This window comes from Brienomyrus brachyistius, chromosome 24 (assembly GCF_023856365.1).
Source record: "Brienomyrus brachyistius isolate T26 chromosome 24, BBRACH_0.4, whole genome shotgun sequence".
In the NCBI taxonomy this organism is placed as follows: domain Eukaryota; kingdom Metazoa; phylum Chordata; class Actinopteri; order Osteoglossiformes; family Mormyridae; genus Brienomyrus; species Brienomyrus brachyistius.
In genome coordinates, this window is record NC_064556.1 from 1,723,845 (window position 1) to 1,736,620 (window position 12,776).

The window sequence follows — 12,776 nt, forward strand, 5'->3', positions numbered from 1 at the left end:
TCCGCAAAAAAGAAAAACACATTTTTTTTGTCGTTTGAATTTGTTGCGGAGGAAATTAACGACATGTATGCATTGCCTTGGCTAGTTTTCCAAAGTAGTGTCGCCGATAAATTTGAATTTGAAATTTATTTAAATTTTATAAACAAGAATCTAGCAAAATAAACACCAAAATGGAAGCAGGAAAGGAGGATTAAGACTGGAAACAGAGCAAGTTTAACCACCTTCAGCAGGCCAAACACAGACAAATACAAGCGGCAGGTATGTTTAATACTCAAAGGGTTAAAGATGGACGACGTTTCAGTCGTTTAAATTGGGTCAAATCCCACCACCGGAAAATCCTGCAGATCGGCGGTGGTGAAAATCCTCAATCACACAAGATCAGTCCCTTTAACTTTTAAAGACTTTTCATAGGTTAATTATTTATATATATTTTTTTGTTTTACAGTAGTCATTTTATTGTGTTTAAAAGTATATTTAGAGTAGGGTTTGCCAACACGGTCCTAGGGGACCTCAAGACGGTCCACATTTTTGCTCCCTCCCGGCTCTCCCTCCAAAAACGTGGACCGTCTGGAGGTCCCCGAGGACCGGGGTGGGAAACGCTGATTTAGAGGGATCCACAGTCGAAAAGGACACAGGACACAGGGACAAAATCAGGATGAACCCCAATCAATGCCTTACAGTTAGTCAGAGGGATGTGGTTAGCAGATTTTACACGACTCTAGTGTCTGGTTTAGTTAAGTTTAAAGCTCAGAAGAGGCGCAGTGCCAGTTTTCGGCGTTTCAAAGCCTCGCTCCCGTTCGTTTTTGACAGGGGGCGTCGCGGCATTCCCTGTTAAAGGAAATGTACCTGGCAGAATCCGCCCCATCGGGAATCTCACGCGAGAGAGACCAGTTTCACGCCTTCCCCTTTGTGCTCCACATGCGCTCAATTTCACAGCACAGGGTCTGATATCACAGCTCTATCCAACTGACATGGGTAATTAGCGCATCTCCTGATCGTGTGTGCGCTCAGATAACAGACAAACGCCGGCGTCAAAGTCTGCGGCATAACTGAATTGGATGAGTATCAAAAATGTGCTTTCACTGTAATTAGGGAATGTTAAAAATATTTATATATTAAACAAAATACATATGTTTTCTGTGCACGTTGCAGTACAAATGAATGGTGAATGTATTTCTTGTCAAATTAGAGGTGGATATGTGAAGTAGTTACAGTTAACATTAGCTTTCTTACTTCACCTTAGTAGGTGTCAAGAATAGATGCCTTTTTTGGACAAATGGGTGGGGCATATTGATTGAGGGGAACAGGCAAAGGCCAATCAGAGCACTTCCCACGTCGCTATAGGGCACTGCACCTCTTACAGAGACCTGGTGACTTAAGTAACTGGTTAAATCATTGATTAGTTAATTAATTGGTTTTTATTACCTTTGTCGAGTAGCCACTCGTCAACTACCCGACCAAGTCTGTACGGGATTCTTTGTCTGGCAATAGCCAGGCGCTCATTATCAAAGCTCCCTTTAAAGAATTTAGAGAGACAGATTCAGCAGGTTAAAATCTGGAAGGTCAAAGGTTACAAGGTTAAAAAAACATGTCAACGTTTAGCAGATTAGGTAACTTTAAATCAGCTTTAGCTTGTAGGAGGACTGTTTTTTTTTTCATTTGTTGTCCTGTTGCTGATTTAATGGTTAGAAAGTTAACAGCAGACTAGTTACCATGTTATTTAGTTGTTTTTTAATGGCGAGTTAAAATATTTAGAATAATTTATAAACAGCATATTTACTATAAACTATGTTTCGGTTATTAAAACACAGCTGATTTCAGTGAAGCTGACACAGATGCTATCAGTACACATCAGTACACATCAGGACATGAAGAAAAACCTAACAGCAGCTTATACAAAACAGTGCAGTGTTATTAGTAACAGTACTCACTTCCAAAAGGGCAACAACGCATAATGGAAGGGTATATTTCACACACAAAATGCATATTTTCACAGTTTGAAAGGCAGGAAGACATTTTCACGCCGAGCCCACAAATAGCGCCTTTGGGCCGATGGTACGTCCAGGGCCGAGGTGGGCGGCTGATTTAACGCTTTCTGTTTCGCCACATCTCAGCTGACATCTCTGTCACCAATCTGTCAGGACGGGGGACGCGGAGGCCGCAGGTCAGCAGACGAAATGAAACAGGACAGAAGCCGGACGGATTCCGCGTAACAGATGTGTCGGGGATTCCATCGAGGCCGCGATGGCAACTGGCTGTCATCACGACCCGCATGGCTCATTCATGAAGGACACCCAAAACAGAAGCACATCATGGCCGCGGTGACAGCCTCCCTCCCCTCATTCGTATTCCTCCCACAATGCACTGCAGAGCTCAATATGACCTGGCTTGTTGCTGTAGCCACAATCCCTTGAGGGTTCAGCTGGGCATGTTTAACAGCCCCACTGTGGCTGGCCCGTGCTCCGAGGCAGGCGCGGGGGGGGGGGGGGGCTGGAGGGTGTAGAACCTCACCCAGAGAGACAGTGGGTCACGCCGAAAAACAGACACCATTACCACAACAACTGAGAAATGTGTGTGTGTGTGTGTGTGTGTGTGTGTGTGTCTGTACGTGTGTGTATATGTATGTGTGTGTCTGTACGTGTGTGTATATGTATGTGTGTGTCTGTACGTGTGTGTATATGTATGTGTGTGTCTGTACGTGTCTGTACGTGTGTGTCTGTGTTTGCATGTTGGTGTCTATATGTGTGTCTGTGTGTATGTGTATGTATATGTGTGTGTGTGTGTGTATGTGTGTGTGTGTATGTATGTGTGTGTCTGTGTATGTATATGTGTGTGTGTGTGTGTATGTATGTGTGTGTGTATGTATGTGTGTGTGTATGTATGTGTGTGTCTGTGTGTGTGTGTGTATGTATATGTGTGTGTGTGTGTGTATGTATGTGTGTGTGTATGTATGTGTGTGTCTGTGTGTGTGTGTGATAGAGGAGGCTGTAAAAAGGCAGTGATTCATCATGTTCCAGCGCCTAAATATGTGAGTATAGGAAGCCGGAACTGCTAGCTGAGCTAAAAGAGAGAGGGGCAGTGAGAATGAGTGAGGGGCACGACCGTTACGCGGTTTGCTAATTTTCTAACCCAAATTTAGCAAAGGACAGGGTGCGGGTCTGTGTGCTGGCAAAACAGTGCATGCTGGGTAAGGCAAGGGCGCTTGGTGTCCGTTTGCATCTCTGCACACGCTGATGTAGAGGAGGGGATGGAGGACAATTCTAGGCCGCTCGAGCACTACACAGGAATGACCCGATGACAATGAATGAGGAGGACGGACCTTCCGGTCTCCTCTGGACACTGAGCAGTACTACGAACCTTCCCAGCTTCCCACGTCTCCACTAATTACAAGAGCCCTCCCACTACACTCGCTCATGTGAGTAACGACAGAAGTGCTGCCCCTACTGGCAGCAATCGGAATATCCAGGAGTGAGCTCTGGGGAGGTGAGGAGGAACGAAAAGGCGGAAACATAACGCGCCGTATCAGGGAGTCACGCCCAGATCACGCTGATGGCATTAAATCTATCACTGCATGTAATTATTTCTTCATTTTTCTGCCTTGAGGGGTCATGTCACACTGGTGTGTGTGGGCGGCAGGTGGGTAACGCAGGCGGGGGAAGCAGGCAGAGGATGGAGGTGGGTAACGCAGAGGAGAAAATAGGTGGAGGATGGAGGTGGGTAACACAGAGGGGAAAGCAGGTGGAGGATGGAGGTGGGTAACGCAGAGGTGAAAGCAGGCGGAGGATGGAGGTGGGTAACGCAGAGGGGAAAGTGGGCGGAGGATGGAGGTGGGTAATGCAGAGGGGAAAGTAGGCGAAGGATGAAGGTGGGCAACGCAGAGGAGACAGCGGGCAGAGGATGGAGGTGGGTAACGCAGGCGGGGAAAACGGGAGGAGGATGGAGGTGGGTAACGCAGGTGGGGAAAATGGGCGGAGGATGGAGGTGGGTAACGCAGGTGGGGAAAATGGGCAGAGGATGGAGGTGGGTAACGCAGGTGGGGAAAATGGGCGGAGGATGGAGGTGGGTAATGCAGAGGGGAAAACGGGCGGAGGATGGAGGTGGGTAACGCAGAGGGGGAAACAGACGGAGGATGGAGGTGGGTAACGCAGAGGGGAAAGAGGTCAGAGGATGGAGGTGGGCAACGCAGAGGGGAAAGCGGGCGGAGGATGGAGGTGGGTAATGCAGAAGGGAAAATGGGTGGAGGATGGAGGTGGGTAACAGAGGGGAAAGCAGGCGGAGGATGGAGTGGGTAACGCAGAAGGGAAAACGGGTGGAGGATAGAGGTGGGTAACACAGAGGGGAAAGCAGGTGGAGGATGGAGTTGGGTAATGCAGGCAGAGGATGGAGGTGGGTAACGCAGGTGGGGGAAGCAGGCGGAGGATGGAGGTGGGTAACGCAGAGGGGAAAGCAGGAGGAGGATGGAGGTGGGTAACGCAGGTGGGGGAAGCAGGTGGAGGATGGAGGTGGGTAACGCAGGTGGGGGAAGCAGGTGGAGGATGGAGGTGGATAACGCAGGCGGAGGATGGAGGTGGGTAATGCAGAGGGGAAATCAGGCGGAGAATGGAGGTGGGTAACGCAGGTGGGGGAAGCAGGTGGAGGATGGAGGTGGGTAACGCAGAGGGGGAAGCAGGTGGAGGATGGAGGTGGGTAATGCAGGTGGGGGAAGCAGGCGGAGGATGGAGGTGGGTAACGCAGAGGGGGAAGCAGGCGGAGGATGAAGGTGGGTAACGCAGAGAGGGAAGCAGGCGGAGGATGGAGGTGGGTAACGCAGAGGGGAAAGCGGGCGGAGGATGGAGGTGGGTAATGCAGAAGGGAAAATGGGTGGAGGATGGAGGTGGGTAACACAGAGGGGAAAGCAGGCGGAGGATGGAGTGGGTAACGCAGAAGGGAAAACGGGTGGAGGATGGAGGTGGATAACACAGAGGGGAAAGCAGGTGGAGGATGGAGTTGGGTAATACAGGCGGAGGATGGAGGTGGGTAACGCAGGTGGGGGAAGCAGGCGGAGGATGGAGGTGGGTAACGCAGAGGGGAAAGCAGGAGGAGGATGGAGGTGGGTAACGCAGGTGGGGGAAGCAGGTGGAGGATGGAGGTGGATAACGCAGAGGGGGAAGCAGGTGGAGGATGGAGGTGGGTAATGCAGGTGGGGGAAGCAGGCGGAGGATGGAGGTGGGTAACGCAGAGGGGCAAGCAGGCGGAGGATGGAGGTGGGTAACGCAGAGGGGGAAGCAGGCGGAGGATGGAGGTGGGTAACGCAGAGGGGGAAGCAGGTGGGTAACGCAGAGGGGGAAGCAGGTGGAGGATGGAGGTGGGTAACGCAGGTGGGGGAAGCAGGTGGAGGATGGAGGTGGATAACGCAGAGGGGGAAGCAGGTGGAGGATGGAGGTGGGTAATGCAGGTGGGGGAAGCAGGCGGAGGATGGAGGTGGGTAACGCAGAGGGGGAAGCAGGCGGAGGATGGAGGTGGGTAACGCAGAGGGGGAAGCAGGCGGAGGATGGAGGTGGGTAACGCAGAGGGGGAAGCAGGTGGGGAACGCAGGATGCACCAGGGATGGCGCAGGGATGGCAGGGATGAAGAGGCACACGGCCACGTTCTCCAGCAACATCAGGACTGAGGGAGGGAGTAGCAGGAACAGGCCGAAACAGGCAGAAAGAGGCAGGAAGAGGTAGAAACAGGTAGGAAGAGGCAGGACGAGGCAGGAAGTGGCAGAAAAGGCAGAAGCAGGCAGGAAGTGGCAGGATGAGGCAGGAAGTGGCCCTCACCTGTAATCCCCGTTAATGCAACAAGACCAGGGAATAAGCTGAGTGCTGCTGATGGAGTATCGTCACAAATAAACACAGGGAGTTAATCTCGTTCATGGCTGCTAAACTCCCCGTGGTCAGCCTATGCGATTACTGCCAAAATGATTTCAACACAATAATGACGGATAGCATCGGGGGGTGAGGGTGATTGGTGGCCGATTTAATGGGTCTTTCATATTAAAAAGGGGAGGGTAGATGTGACATCACAGGAACCTGAAAGTGCCGGAAGCCGTGCAGAGTGGGTGGGCCACGCAGGCTTTTGTCCTCTGTGTGTGCTGATTGGGGCCAGACACATGGGCAGTGGGATTCGAACCTCTAACGCTGGAGGCAAGGAACAGCAGCGCCCCCCCCGAGCCCCCATGCCACCCCAGGACACAAATATGAGGCTGGAAGAAAAAAACCTCATACTGCTACTTTCTATTTGAAATCCTATTACTTCTGAGCCCTTGACTCGTCTTATATAACATGCAGAAGTGAGGCCCGTTTCCTGTGATCAGTTCATAGGCAGGATGCAGACGACATCCCAGCAGAAGCGGCTGGTCTCCCAGGGTTACCGGGGGTTGGCAAGACCCCCTAACAAGCGTAATGAGCCCCTAACCGGCCGTGTGGCGCATGCATGGCGGCTGCCGGGGCCGCATTATGCAATCACTTTGTTTTCCTTGCACGGCTGGGAATAAATGTCTCCTGAAGGGAGGGGCGTGGGGGGGGGGGTAGTGTTTATTACTGCTGAACTTCGTACCCTGACCCAGGGGAGCCTCACAGGTGGAGGCTAATCCCTTTTGCGCATGGTGGGGGGATTTGGCGATACACACCGATTGGGCAAAATAACAGCGTGATTAATTTTTAGCCCCCCCCCACCCCAGCCTGGGGTTGCCCCCCTGCGACCCACTGGAGGAGACAAAACAGATGTTTGCAGCGGAACTAAACTGGGTCTAGAACAAGAGGGGGCTTTTTCCCGCAGCTAAAGAGATTTGTCAGAACACCACAGCAAATACGGGGGCTGATTTCCCAGCATGCTCTCCCCGTCTCTCACCCCCACCTCCCTTTCTGGGTCTCCCTGTGTCCCCCCTCCCCCAGCCCAGCCCACTGCTTTTTCCATCTGCAGGCAAACACTGCCCTTTGTGAGGCAAAATGAAGGGGTGAGAGGGGCTATGCTCAGGCCTGCTGCAACCTCAGGGTGCAAGGAAGGGGCCCCCCCTGGCTGGGGTGCCAGTCTATCACAGGGCTCACACACGCCCTGCACCCCACTGCCCAGGGTGGCTTGCAGCTCAGCGTGTTAGCATTCCGCGTTTGTGATCAGAAGGTCATTGGTTCAAATCCCAGGATCAGAAGACTGATTTAACCTTTTGACCTTTGAGCGAGGCCCGTAACCCCGACCTGCTTCTGGCATCGGCTGACCCTGCTTGCTCCTTCTTCAGAAGCGTACATCGCTTTGGATAAAAGTGTCTGCTAAATAACAGGTAAATAGGAAACACAAGCTCTGAGAATGAGGGAAAGCAGAGAAAATTCCCAGAAACACAAGCCTCAAACGGGCAGCCTCGGAGGGAAGAGGCCATTGCGCTAATCGCTGGGCCACATCGCCACCTTTCAGGCCAGGGAGGAACGCAAAGAGGAGCAGGGCAGAAGGTACCTGGTGTGGACTTCAGGGTGGGGCCAGCGACCTGAGGGCGACGTGTTGGAGTGGAAGCTCTCCAAAAGAGCAGATGGAGGATCTCTTTAGCTGTGGCTTTTTCACCTACGCCCCAAGGAAGACGCGGGCGAGGGCGGGGAGCCAGGAGTGCGAGCAGGCTGTCACGGGGCGGAGATTTTTAGATGGAGGATCCAGGGAGGGGCTCTCATCACCTACAGGACGTGCCGTTAAAGCTCGAGAGGAGAAGGTGAGAAAGGCGGGTCTCCAGCTGTATGCCGAGTCCGCAAGCTTTTACATCCTCAGAGACGCGAGGTTTTCGCAGCCATGGTGTGAGGTAATGCTCATGTGGCAGTGTGTGTGTCTGTGTGTGTCCGTGTGTGTGTGTCTGTGTGTCCGTGTGTGTGTGTGTGTGCATGTATGTGTGAGTGTGTTTGTATGTGTCTGTGGGGGGGGGGCAGAGGCAGCATTTGTGCCTCCACAGGCCAGCAGAAGACTGTGATTGTTTTTTCTCTCATTTTTTTACACCCAGTTCCTTGTGGTTCTCTTAGAGGTCACAGGGATAAAAAAATAAAAAAGAGCAGCTTCTAGTAAAGTAACGGGGGGGGGGGGGGGGGTCAGCTTTACGATAAACTTAAAGCGATGTTGCATGCTTGGGTCGATATCTATGGTGATAAAGAAGAGAGCGAGCATCACGGAAAGTTCCGGATTGACACGTCAAGTGTCGCCGCTTGATCATAAACTACAGCTGAGGCCAAGCAGGTGGGGGTGTGGGGGGGGGGATATAAATCAGGGCGCGGGCTCCGCCTGTCGCGGTGCGTGCCCTTTAATTCATGGGATCTCTGCCGCAGACGGGGACTGCTGGTTTTATTAGGGAGAAGGGGATTCAGCAGCTTCCCACAGCAGATACCCAAATCCATTAAAGGCCGGTTCATTACCTGCCGTGTCTGTGTGACGGGGTGGAGCGAGAGCACGACAAAATCGCACCCCCTCACCCGAGAAACCACTGCGAAGTTTTGCCACCACCCCCCTCCCCCGCAAAGATGACCACCCTCCGCTGATGTAATCATTTACGTTTCGCTTTCTTTGCCGGAAGCTTTCATCAATCGCACCTCTGCCCCAATCAGTGTGAAATCGTGCAGCTGGTCCTTTCGGACGGAACGGGACACTCCGACGTAAGGAGGGGCTTGGCCTCGTGGAGTCCCTGCCACCCGTAATGCCCCCCCCCCTCCCCAGAAGGAAAACGGGGGATTCCACAGTACGGAGATATGCAGGAGGAGAGTCAGCAGGATGAGGACAGTGAAATGGCCACGTCCTGCTTATCCTCACAGCTGGAGGCACTGGACTCCCGTCTCTGTGCAGTGGCGCCTCCTCAAACCGCCAAAATCACCTGCAGGACGCCGATAAGGCGCCCCATTACCCCCCCCCCCCCAGGGGAGTCTCGGCTGCTCTGCTTTGCTTGTTGGAATTGATGGCGCTTGAAGACGCTTGCTATCGATCAGGGCTGGGGTGGGGTTCGCCTGTGCATGGAAATTCTAAGCGCAGGAAAGAAAATATTTCAATTTTCAGGAGCCCCTGCTTCCACATATAATCCCCCCCCCATCATAGAGCACTGGGCAGCCTGGCAGGGCTCACTTTTGTGTCCCGCCCCACTGGGGGGGCAGGGAACTGTAACGCGGATCACAGACACCGAAGTTAGCAGGTCATTGTGTTAGGCACATCCAGCCACTGCACTGGTCGTTCACCCAGTTCACCCAGTTCTCCCAATTGAAAGCTGCCCCCGCCTTGTCATCCTGTTCACACTGATGCACCCTGGCAGCCCCAAGTATCCGTACTGTAGAGCCTGCCATCTCCGGTTCATTTACTGGCCAATCCCACACTTCAGTTCAGCTATTCTTTTCAGCACAACCCTGTCCACCCTCCCCCCCCTCAAAAAAAAAAACCCACCTTCTTCCAGCCCAGCCCCCATGGCACGTCCTTTATGCCAGTTTCTCAGCTACTGGGTCGTGACCCAAAGCTGGGTAGGGCCACCATTTTCATTGGGTTGTGGAATGTGTAAAAAAATATATATTTTTTTAAAATCTAAATTTCTACATTTTTCCTCACGTTTGATTTATCTTGTTTTCTAAAAATGCAGGAAGGCATTGTGCTAATAATACAATTTACTGCAGTATTTTTGCAAAATAATATTTGGTTCACAGTTTTCAGAAGATGAGTAGTGACTGGATGACCAAGGAAAAGCATGAATGCTGAGGTTGAAGCCGGTAAAACTCCTCCCTGCTCTACACCGTTCCCACAAGCCGGATCCGCTACACACTTCCATCGGGATGGAATTCCGACTGTCTGCTCTCCTCTGATGTTACCCTGATGCGTCTCTGTCAGTGTGAAATGCAAGACACTTAGCAGCGTGTCTAAAAATAAACGCATAGCTGAAATAAATTCCCAGAAGAAGAAACGACGACCCAAAGAACGACCAGCGGAGGCGCTGGCAGCCTTGCGGAGGGTGGAGCCCGAGGCCGGCCACAGGGGGCGCTCACGCGACATTCCGAGCCGCAGATGGAGTCACGGAGCCCGGGTGACACTGCGTTACGCATAATCCCGCTGTTTCCCCATCATTATCCCCGTGACGAATGTGTCACCGTCAGAACCCGGCTGTCCCGATGCGAGCCGGCAAATTGGCACAACACAAATGGCTGTTTTAGCGCCTTGACAAAGGAGATGAAGGTGTGGGAGGAACAGCTTGACAAATAGTATTAGAGAGAGCGATGGAGACGAGCGCGGCAGTGTGGCGGGAAACGGGCCACGTTTAGATCCGATAACGGGTCCCAGGGACGAGTCACACGGCACGGCGGGGGTGGGACTGCGGTACATAAAAGTGGGAGCCTTCCCTGCCCTCAAACCGAGGCTGTTTGGGGCATCGGTATCACTGCCGCTCGGTTGTTTTAGACAGACATCGGGGGGGTAGGGGCAGCTTGGGTGAGACCGTTAGCACACGCACGGCACCATGGCTTCTGCTAAGACCGCCAGATGGACCCTGGCCCGACGCAAAGGGTCCAGCACTGAGACATCCGATACCGGGAACCATCCGATACCGAGAACCATCCGATACCGGGAACCATCAGATACCGGGAACCATCCGATACCGGGAAATGGAATCTCGGGTGCTGACCTGCAGTGAGGGATTTATCGCGGCCAATCCAAGCCCAGGGGAAACGCCTAGAAGCTAAGCGATGAAATAGCTTTGAAGAAGCTCGGTGTGATAAAAGAGAAAGCGGACAGAAATGCGAGCCAGCATCGTGGGCACCGCGGACGTGGAAAATGTCTTCCTCCGAGAGGCTTAACCGGGAGTGCGCCAGATCTCCAGGTGTGCGACGGCAGACGAGAGCTTTTCTCTGATTTCATCAGCCAATCACAAAGCTACTGAGACCCAGACATTTTGACGGCGAGGAGCCTGAACTGTAAAAATAGCTACGGAACGAACTGCATCCCCAGCCCGGGATCGATGGCTGCTGTCTGTCAGAAGGGCGAATCGGGGAAGTCGATAAGCAAGAGGGACCTGAGCTTAGAGACAGAGCTCTGTGGGGATGCCGTGTGTACAGAGCCGAGGGGAAGCGCTGCATAGGTGAGGAGAACGAGGTATGGCCAGGGCTGGAATATTCCAGAAGCTCCCACACCACCCACACTGCAGTTACAGAGGGAGCTTACTGGTATACTGGCGAGAGATATACTGGCGAGAGATATATTGGGTTACAGTTGTGGACTCCTACACTACGGTAACGTTTTGGGGAAATGTTCCACCTCTGCTCCCAACCCCCCAGCGAAGCACCTGCCTCTGGTTAAATTCAAATCCATCGCCAGCAAGATTCATGCGGTGATGTGGCTTGGGGGTGTGTGTGGGGGGGGGGGGGACTTGTCAATTAAAGATATGAGACTCTTCGCGAGAAGTTTATCGGCGTCCTCCATGTGCAGAACTCTCCGGATGGTCGGCATGCTATTAAAGGTGCTCACACGATCAGCCCGGGATGGAATATAAATCAATTTGCTCCGTGGAGGAAGGTGCTGATCTGCGTCGGCTCTGCCAGGAATCTGACGCTGGACTGACCCAGCGGAATTTCCACGCTTGGCGACTGAGCCGAGGGCCATGAGCCCGCCACTCGCGTCTGGGTCTCAGTGACATTTCTTTGGGTTTGTGCTCTCGCCATGTCCATCTGTACGCTCTGGGGAGTCATGACCACTCAGCCCTTCCCTCCCCACGCCCCACCCCAGACTCCCCCCTCCCTAAAGGCCCCGCCCCCCAGGCCCCTTCCCCGAGGGCCTACCTGACGGGTAGCGCTCGATGACGGGCTGGTTGTCCACCTGGAGCGTGGCGTTGCCGCCGCTGCGGGTGAAGCGTACCACATGGTACTTGCCGTCGCTCACCGTGACGGCGTGCTCGTCGATGGTGATGTCGTCCGTGCCCACGTTGAAGATCACGCCGATCTTTCCTCGCTCCTGCAATGGGGACACAGGCGATGGTGGCAGCTGTCACTCTGTACTGGGACCCTCCCAAGAAAGACAGGCCTCCATCCAGCGCTAACAAGCTCCCCATCCTCATGCACATGACCCCCCCAGCCAATATCCATTAGTGTTTACAGACTCCTGCTGCCTGCGGTTGATTACCTACTCCCCCCGACGTCCTCACTGTTTGGAAAGGTTAAAACCATTTGCAAAAACTGACTCATGGCAGGGGTCCTGTCTGGCAATGCAGGGGGGGAGGAGTAGAATACAGTGGAGGCTAATGTGAGAACTTGACATGCCCCATGCCCCCCCCTCCATGTCCTGTGTTACTGGCCCCTGGTATTAGGGAGGGCGAAGGTGACCCACCACAGAATCATCTCAGTACCCCCTGTGGGCTGCTTGCGAGATGTTCAGAAAGCTTCCCAGACGGTGGGGTCAGCTGCCTCAAAGTGACCTCATCTGGTGTGGGGGGGGGGGCAAGTATGACCTCTGGGGTCAGGCGAAGACATTATTGCTCTCGGTGCTCAGGCCGCTGTGGATTATCATGTTAAACCTCAAGATCTCAGTATTTCCAGGCTGGTTAAGTTAAACGGGCACCAGGTAGTGTGCGGGGTTAGGGTTAGGATTAGGCTTAGGGTTAGGGATCAGCGCTCAGGAACATGGGATACAGGCCTCTTTAGCTTCTGGGAAAAAGGAATCAAGCTGTACAAATGGATACAATATCAACCCGTGGGCAGTGCAAGGAGCTGCGCGCTTCCATACATTATTTGTAACCAGTTTGTTTAGTAGTCAATGTATCGGCTAGAAGGCAGAGC

General features: G+C 53.1%; 1 protein-coding gene across 1 annotated transcript in view; it reads right to left on the reverse strand.

The window, feature by feature from the left end:
- The window catches only part of LOC125720187 (neurexin-1-like), a 609,464-nt gene that overhangs the window by 32,441 nt on the left and 564,247 nt on the right, over nucleotides 1-12,776 (reverse strand). Inside the window, 1 exon segment of the mRNA XM_048995368.1 lies at nucleotides 11,784-11,955. Within this exon segment, the coding sequence (XP_048851325.1) occupies nucleotides 11,784-11,955 (172 nt within the window).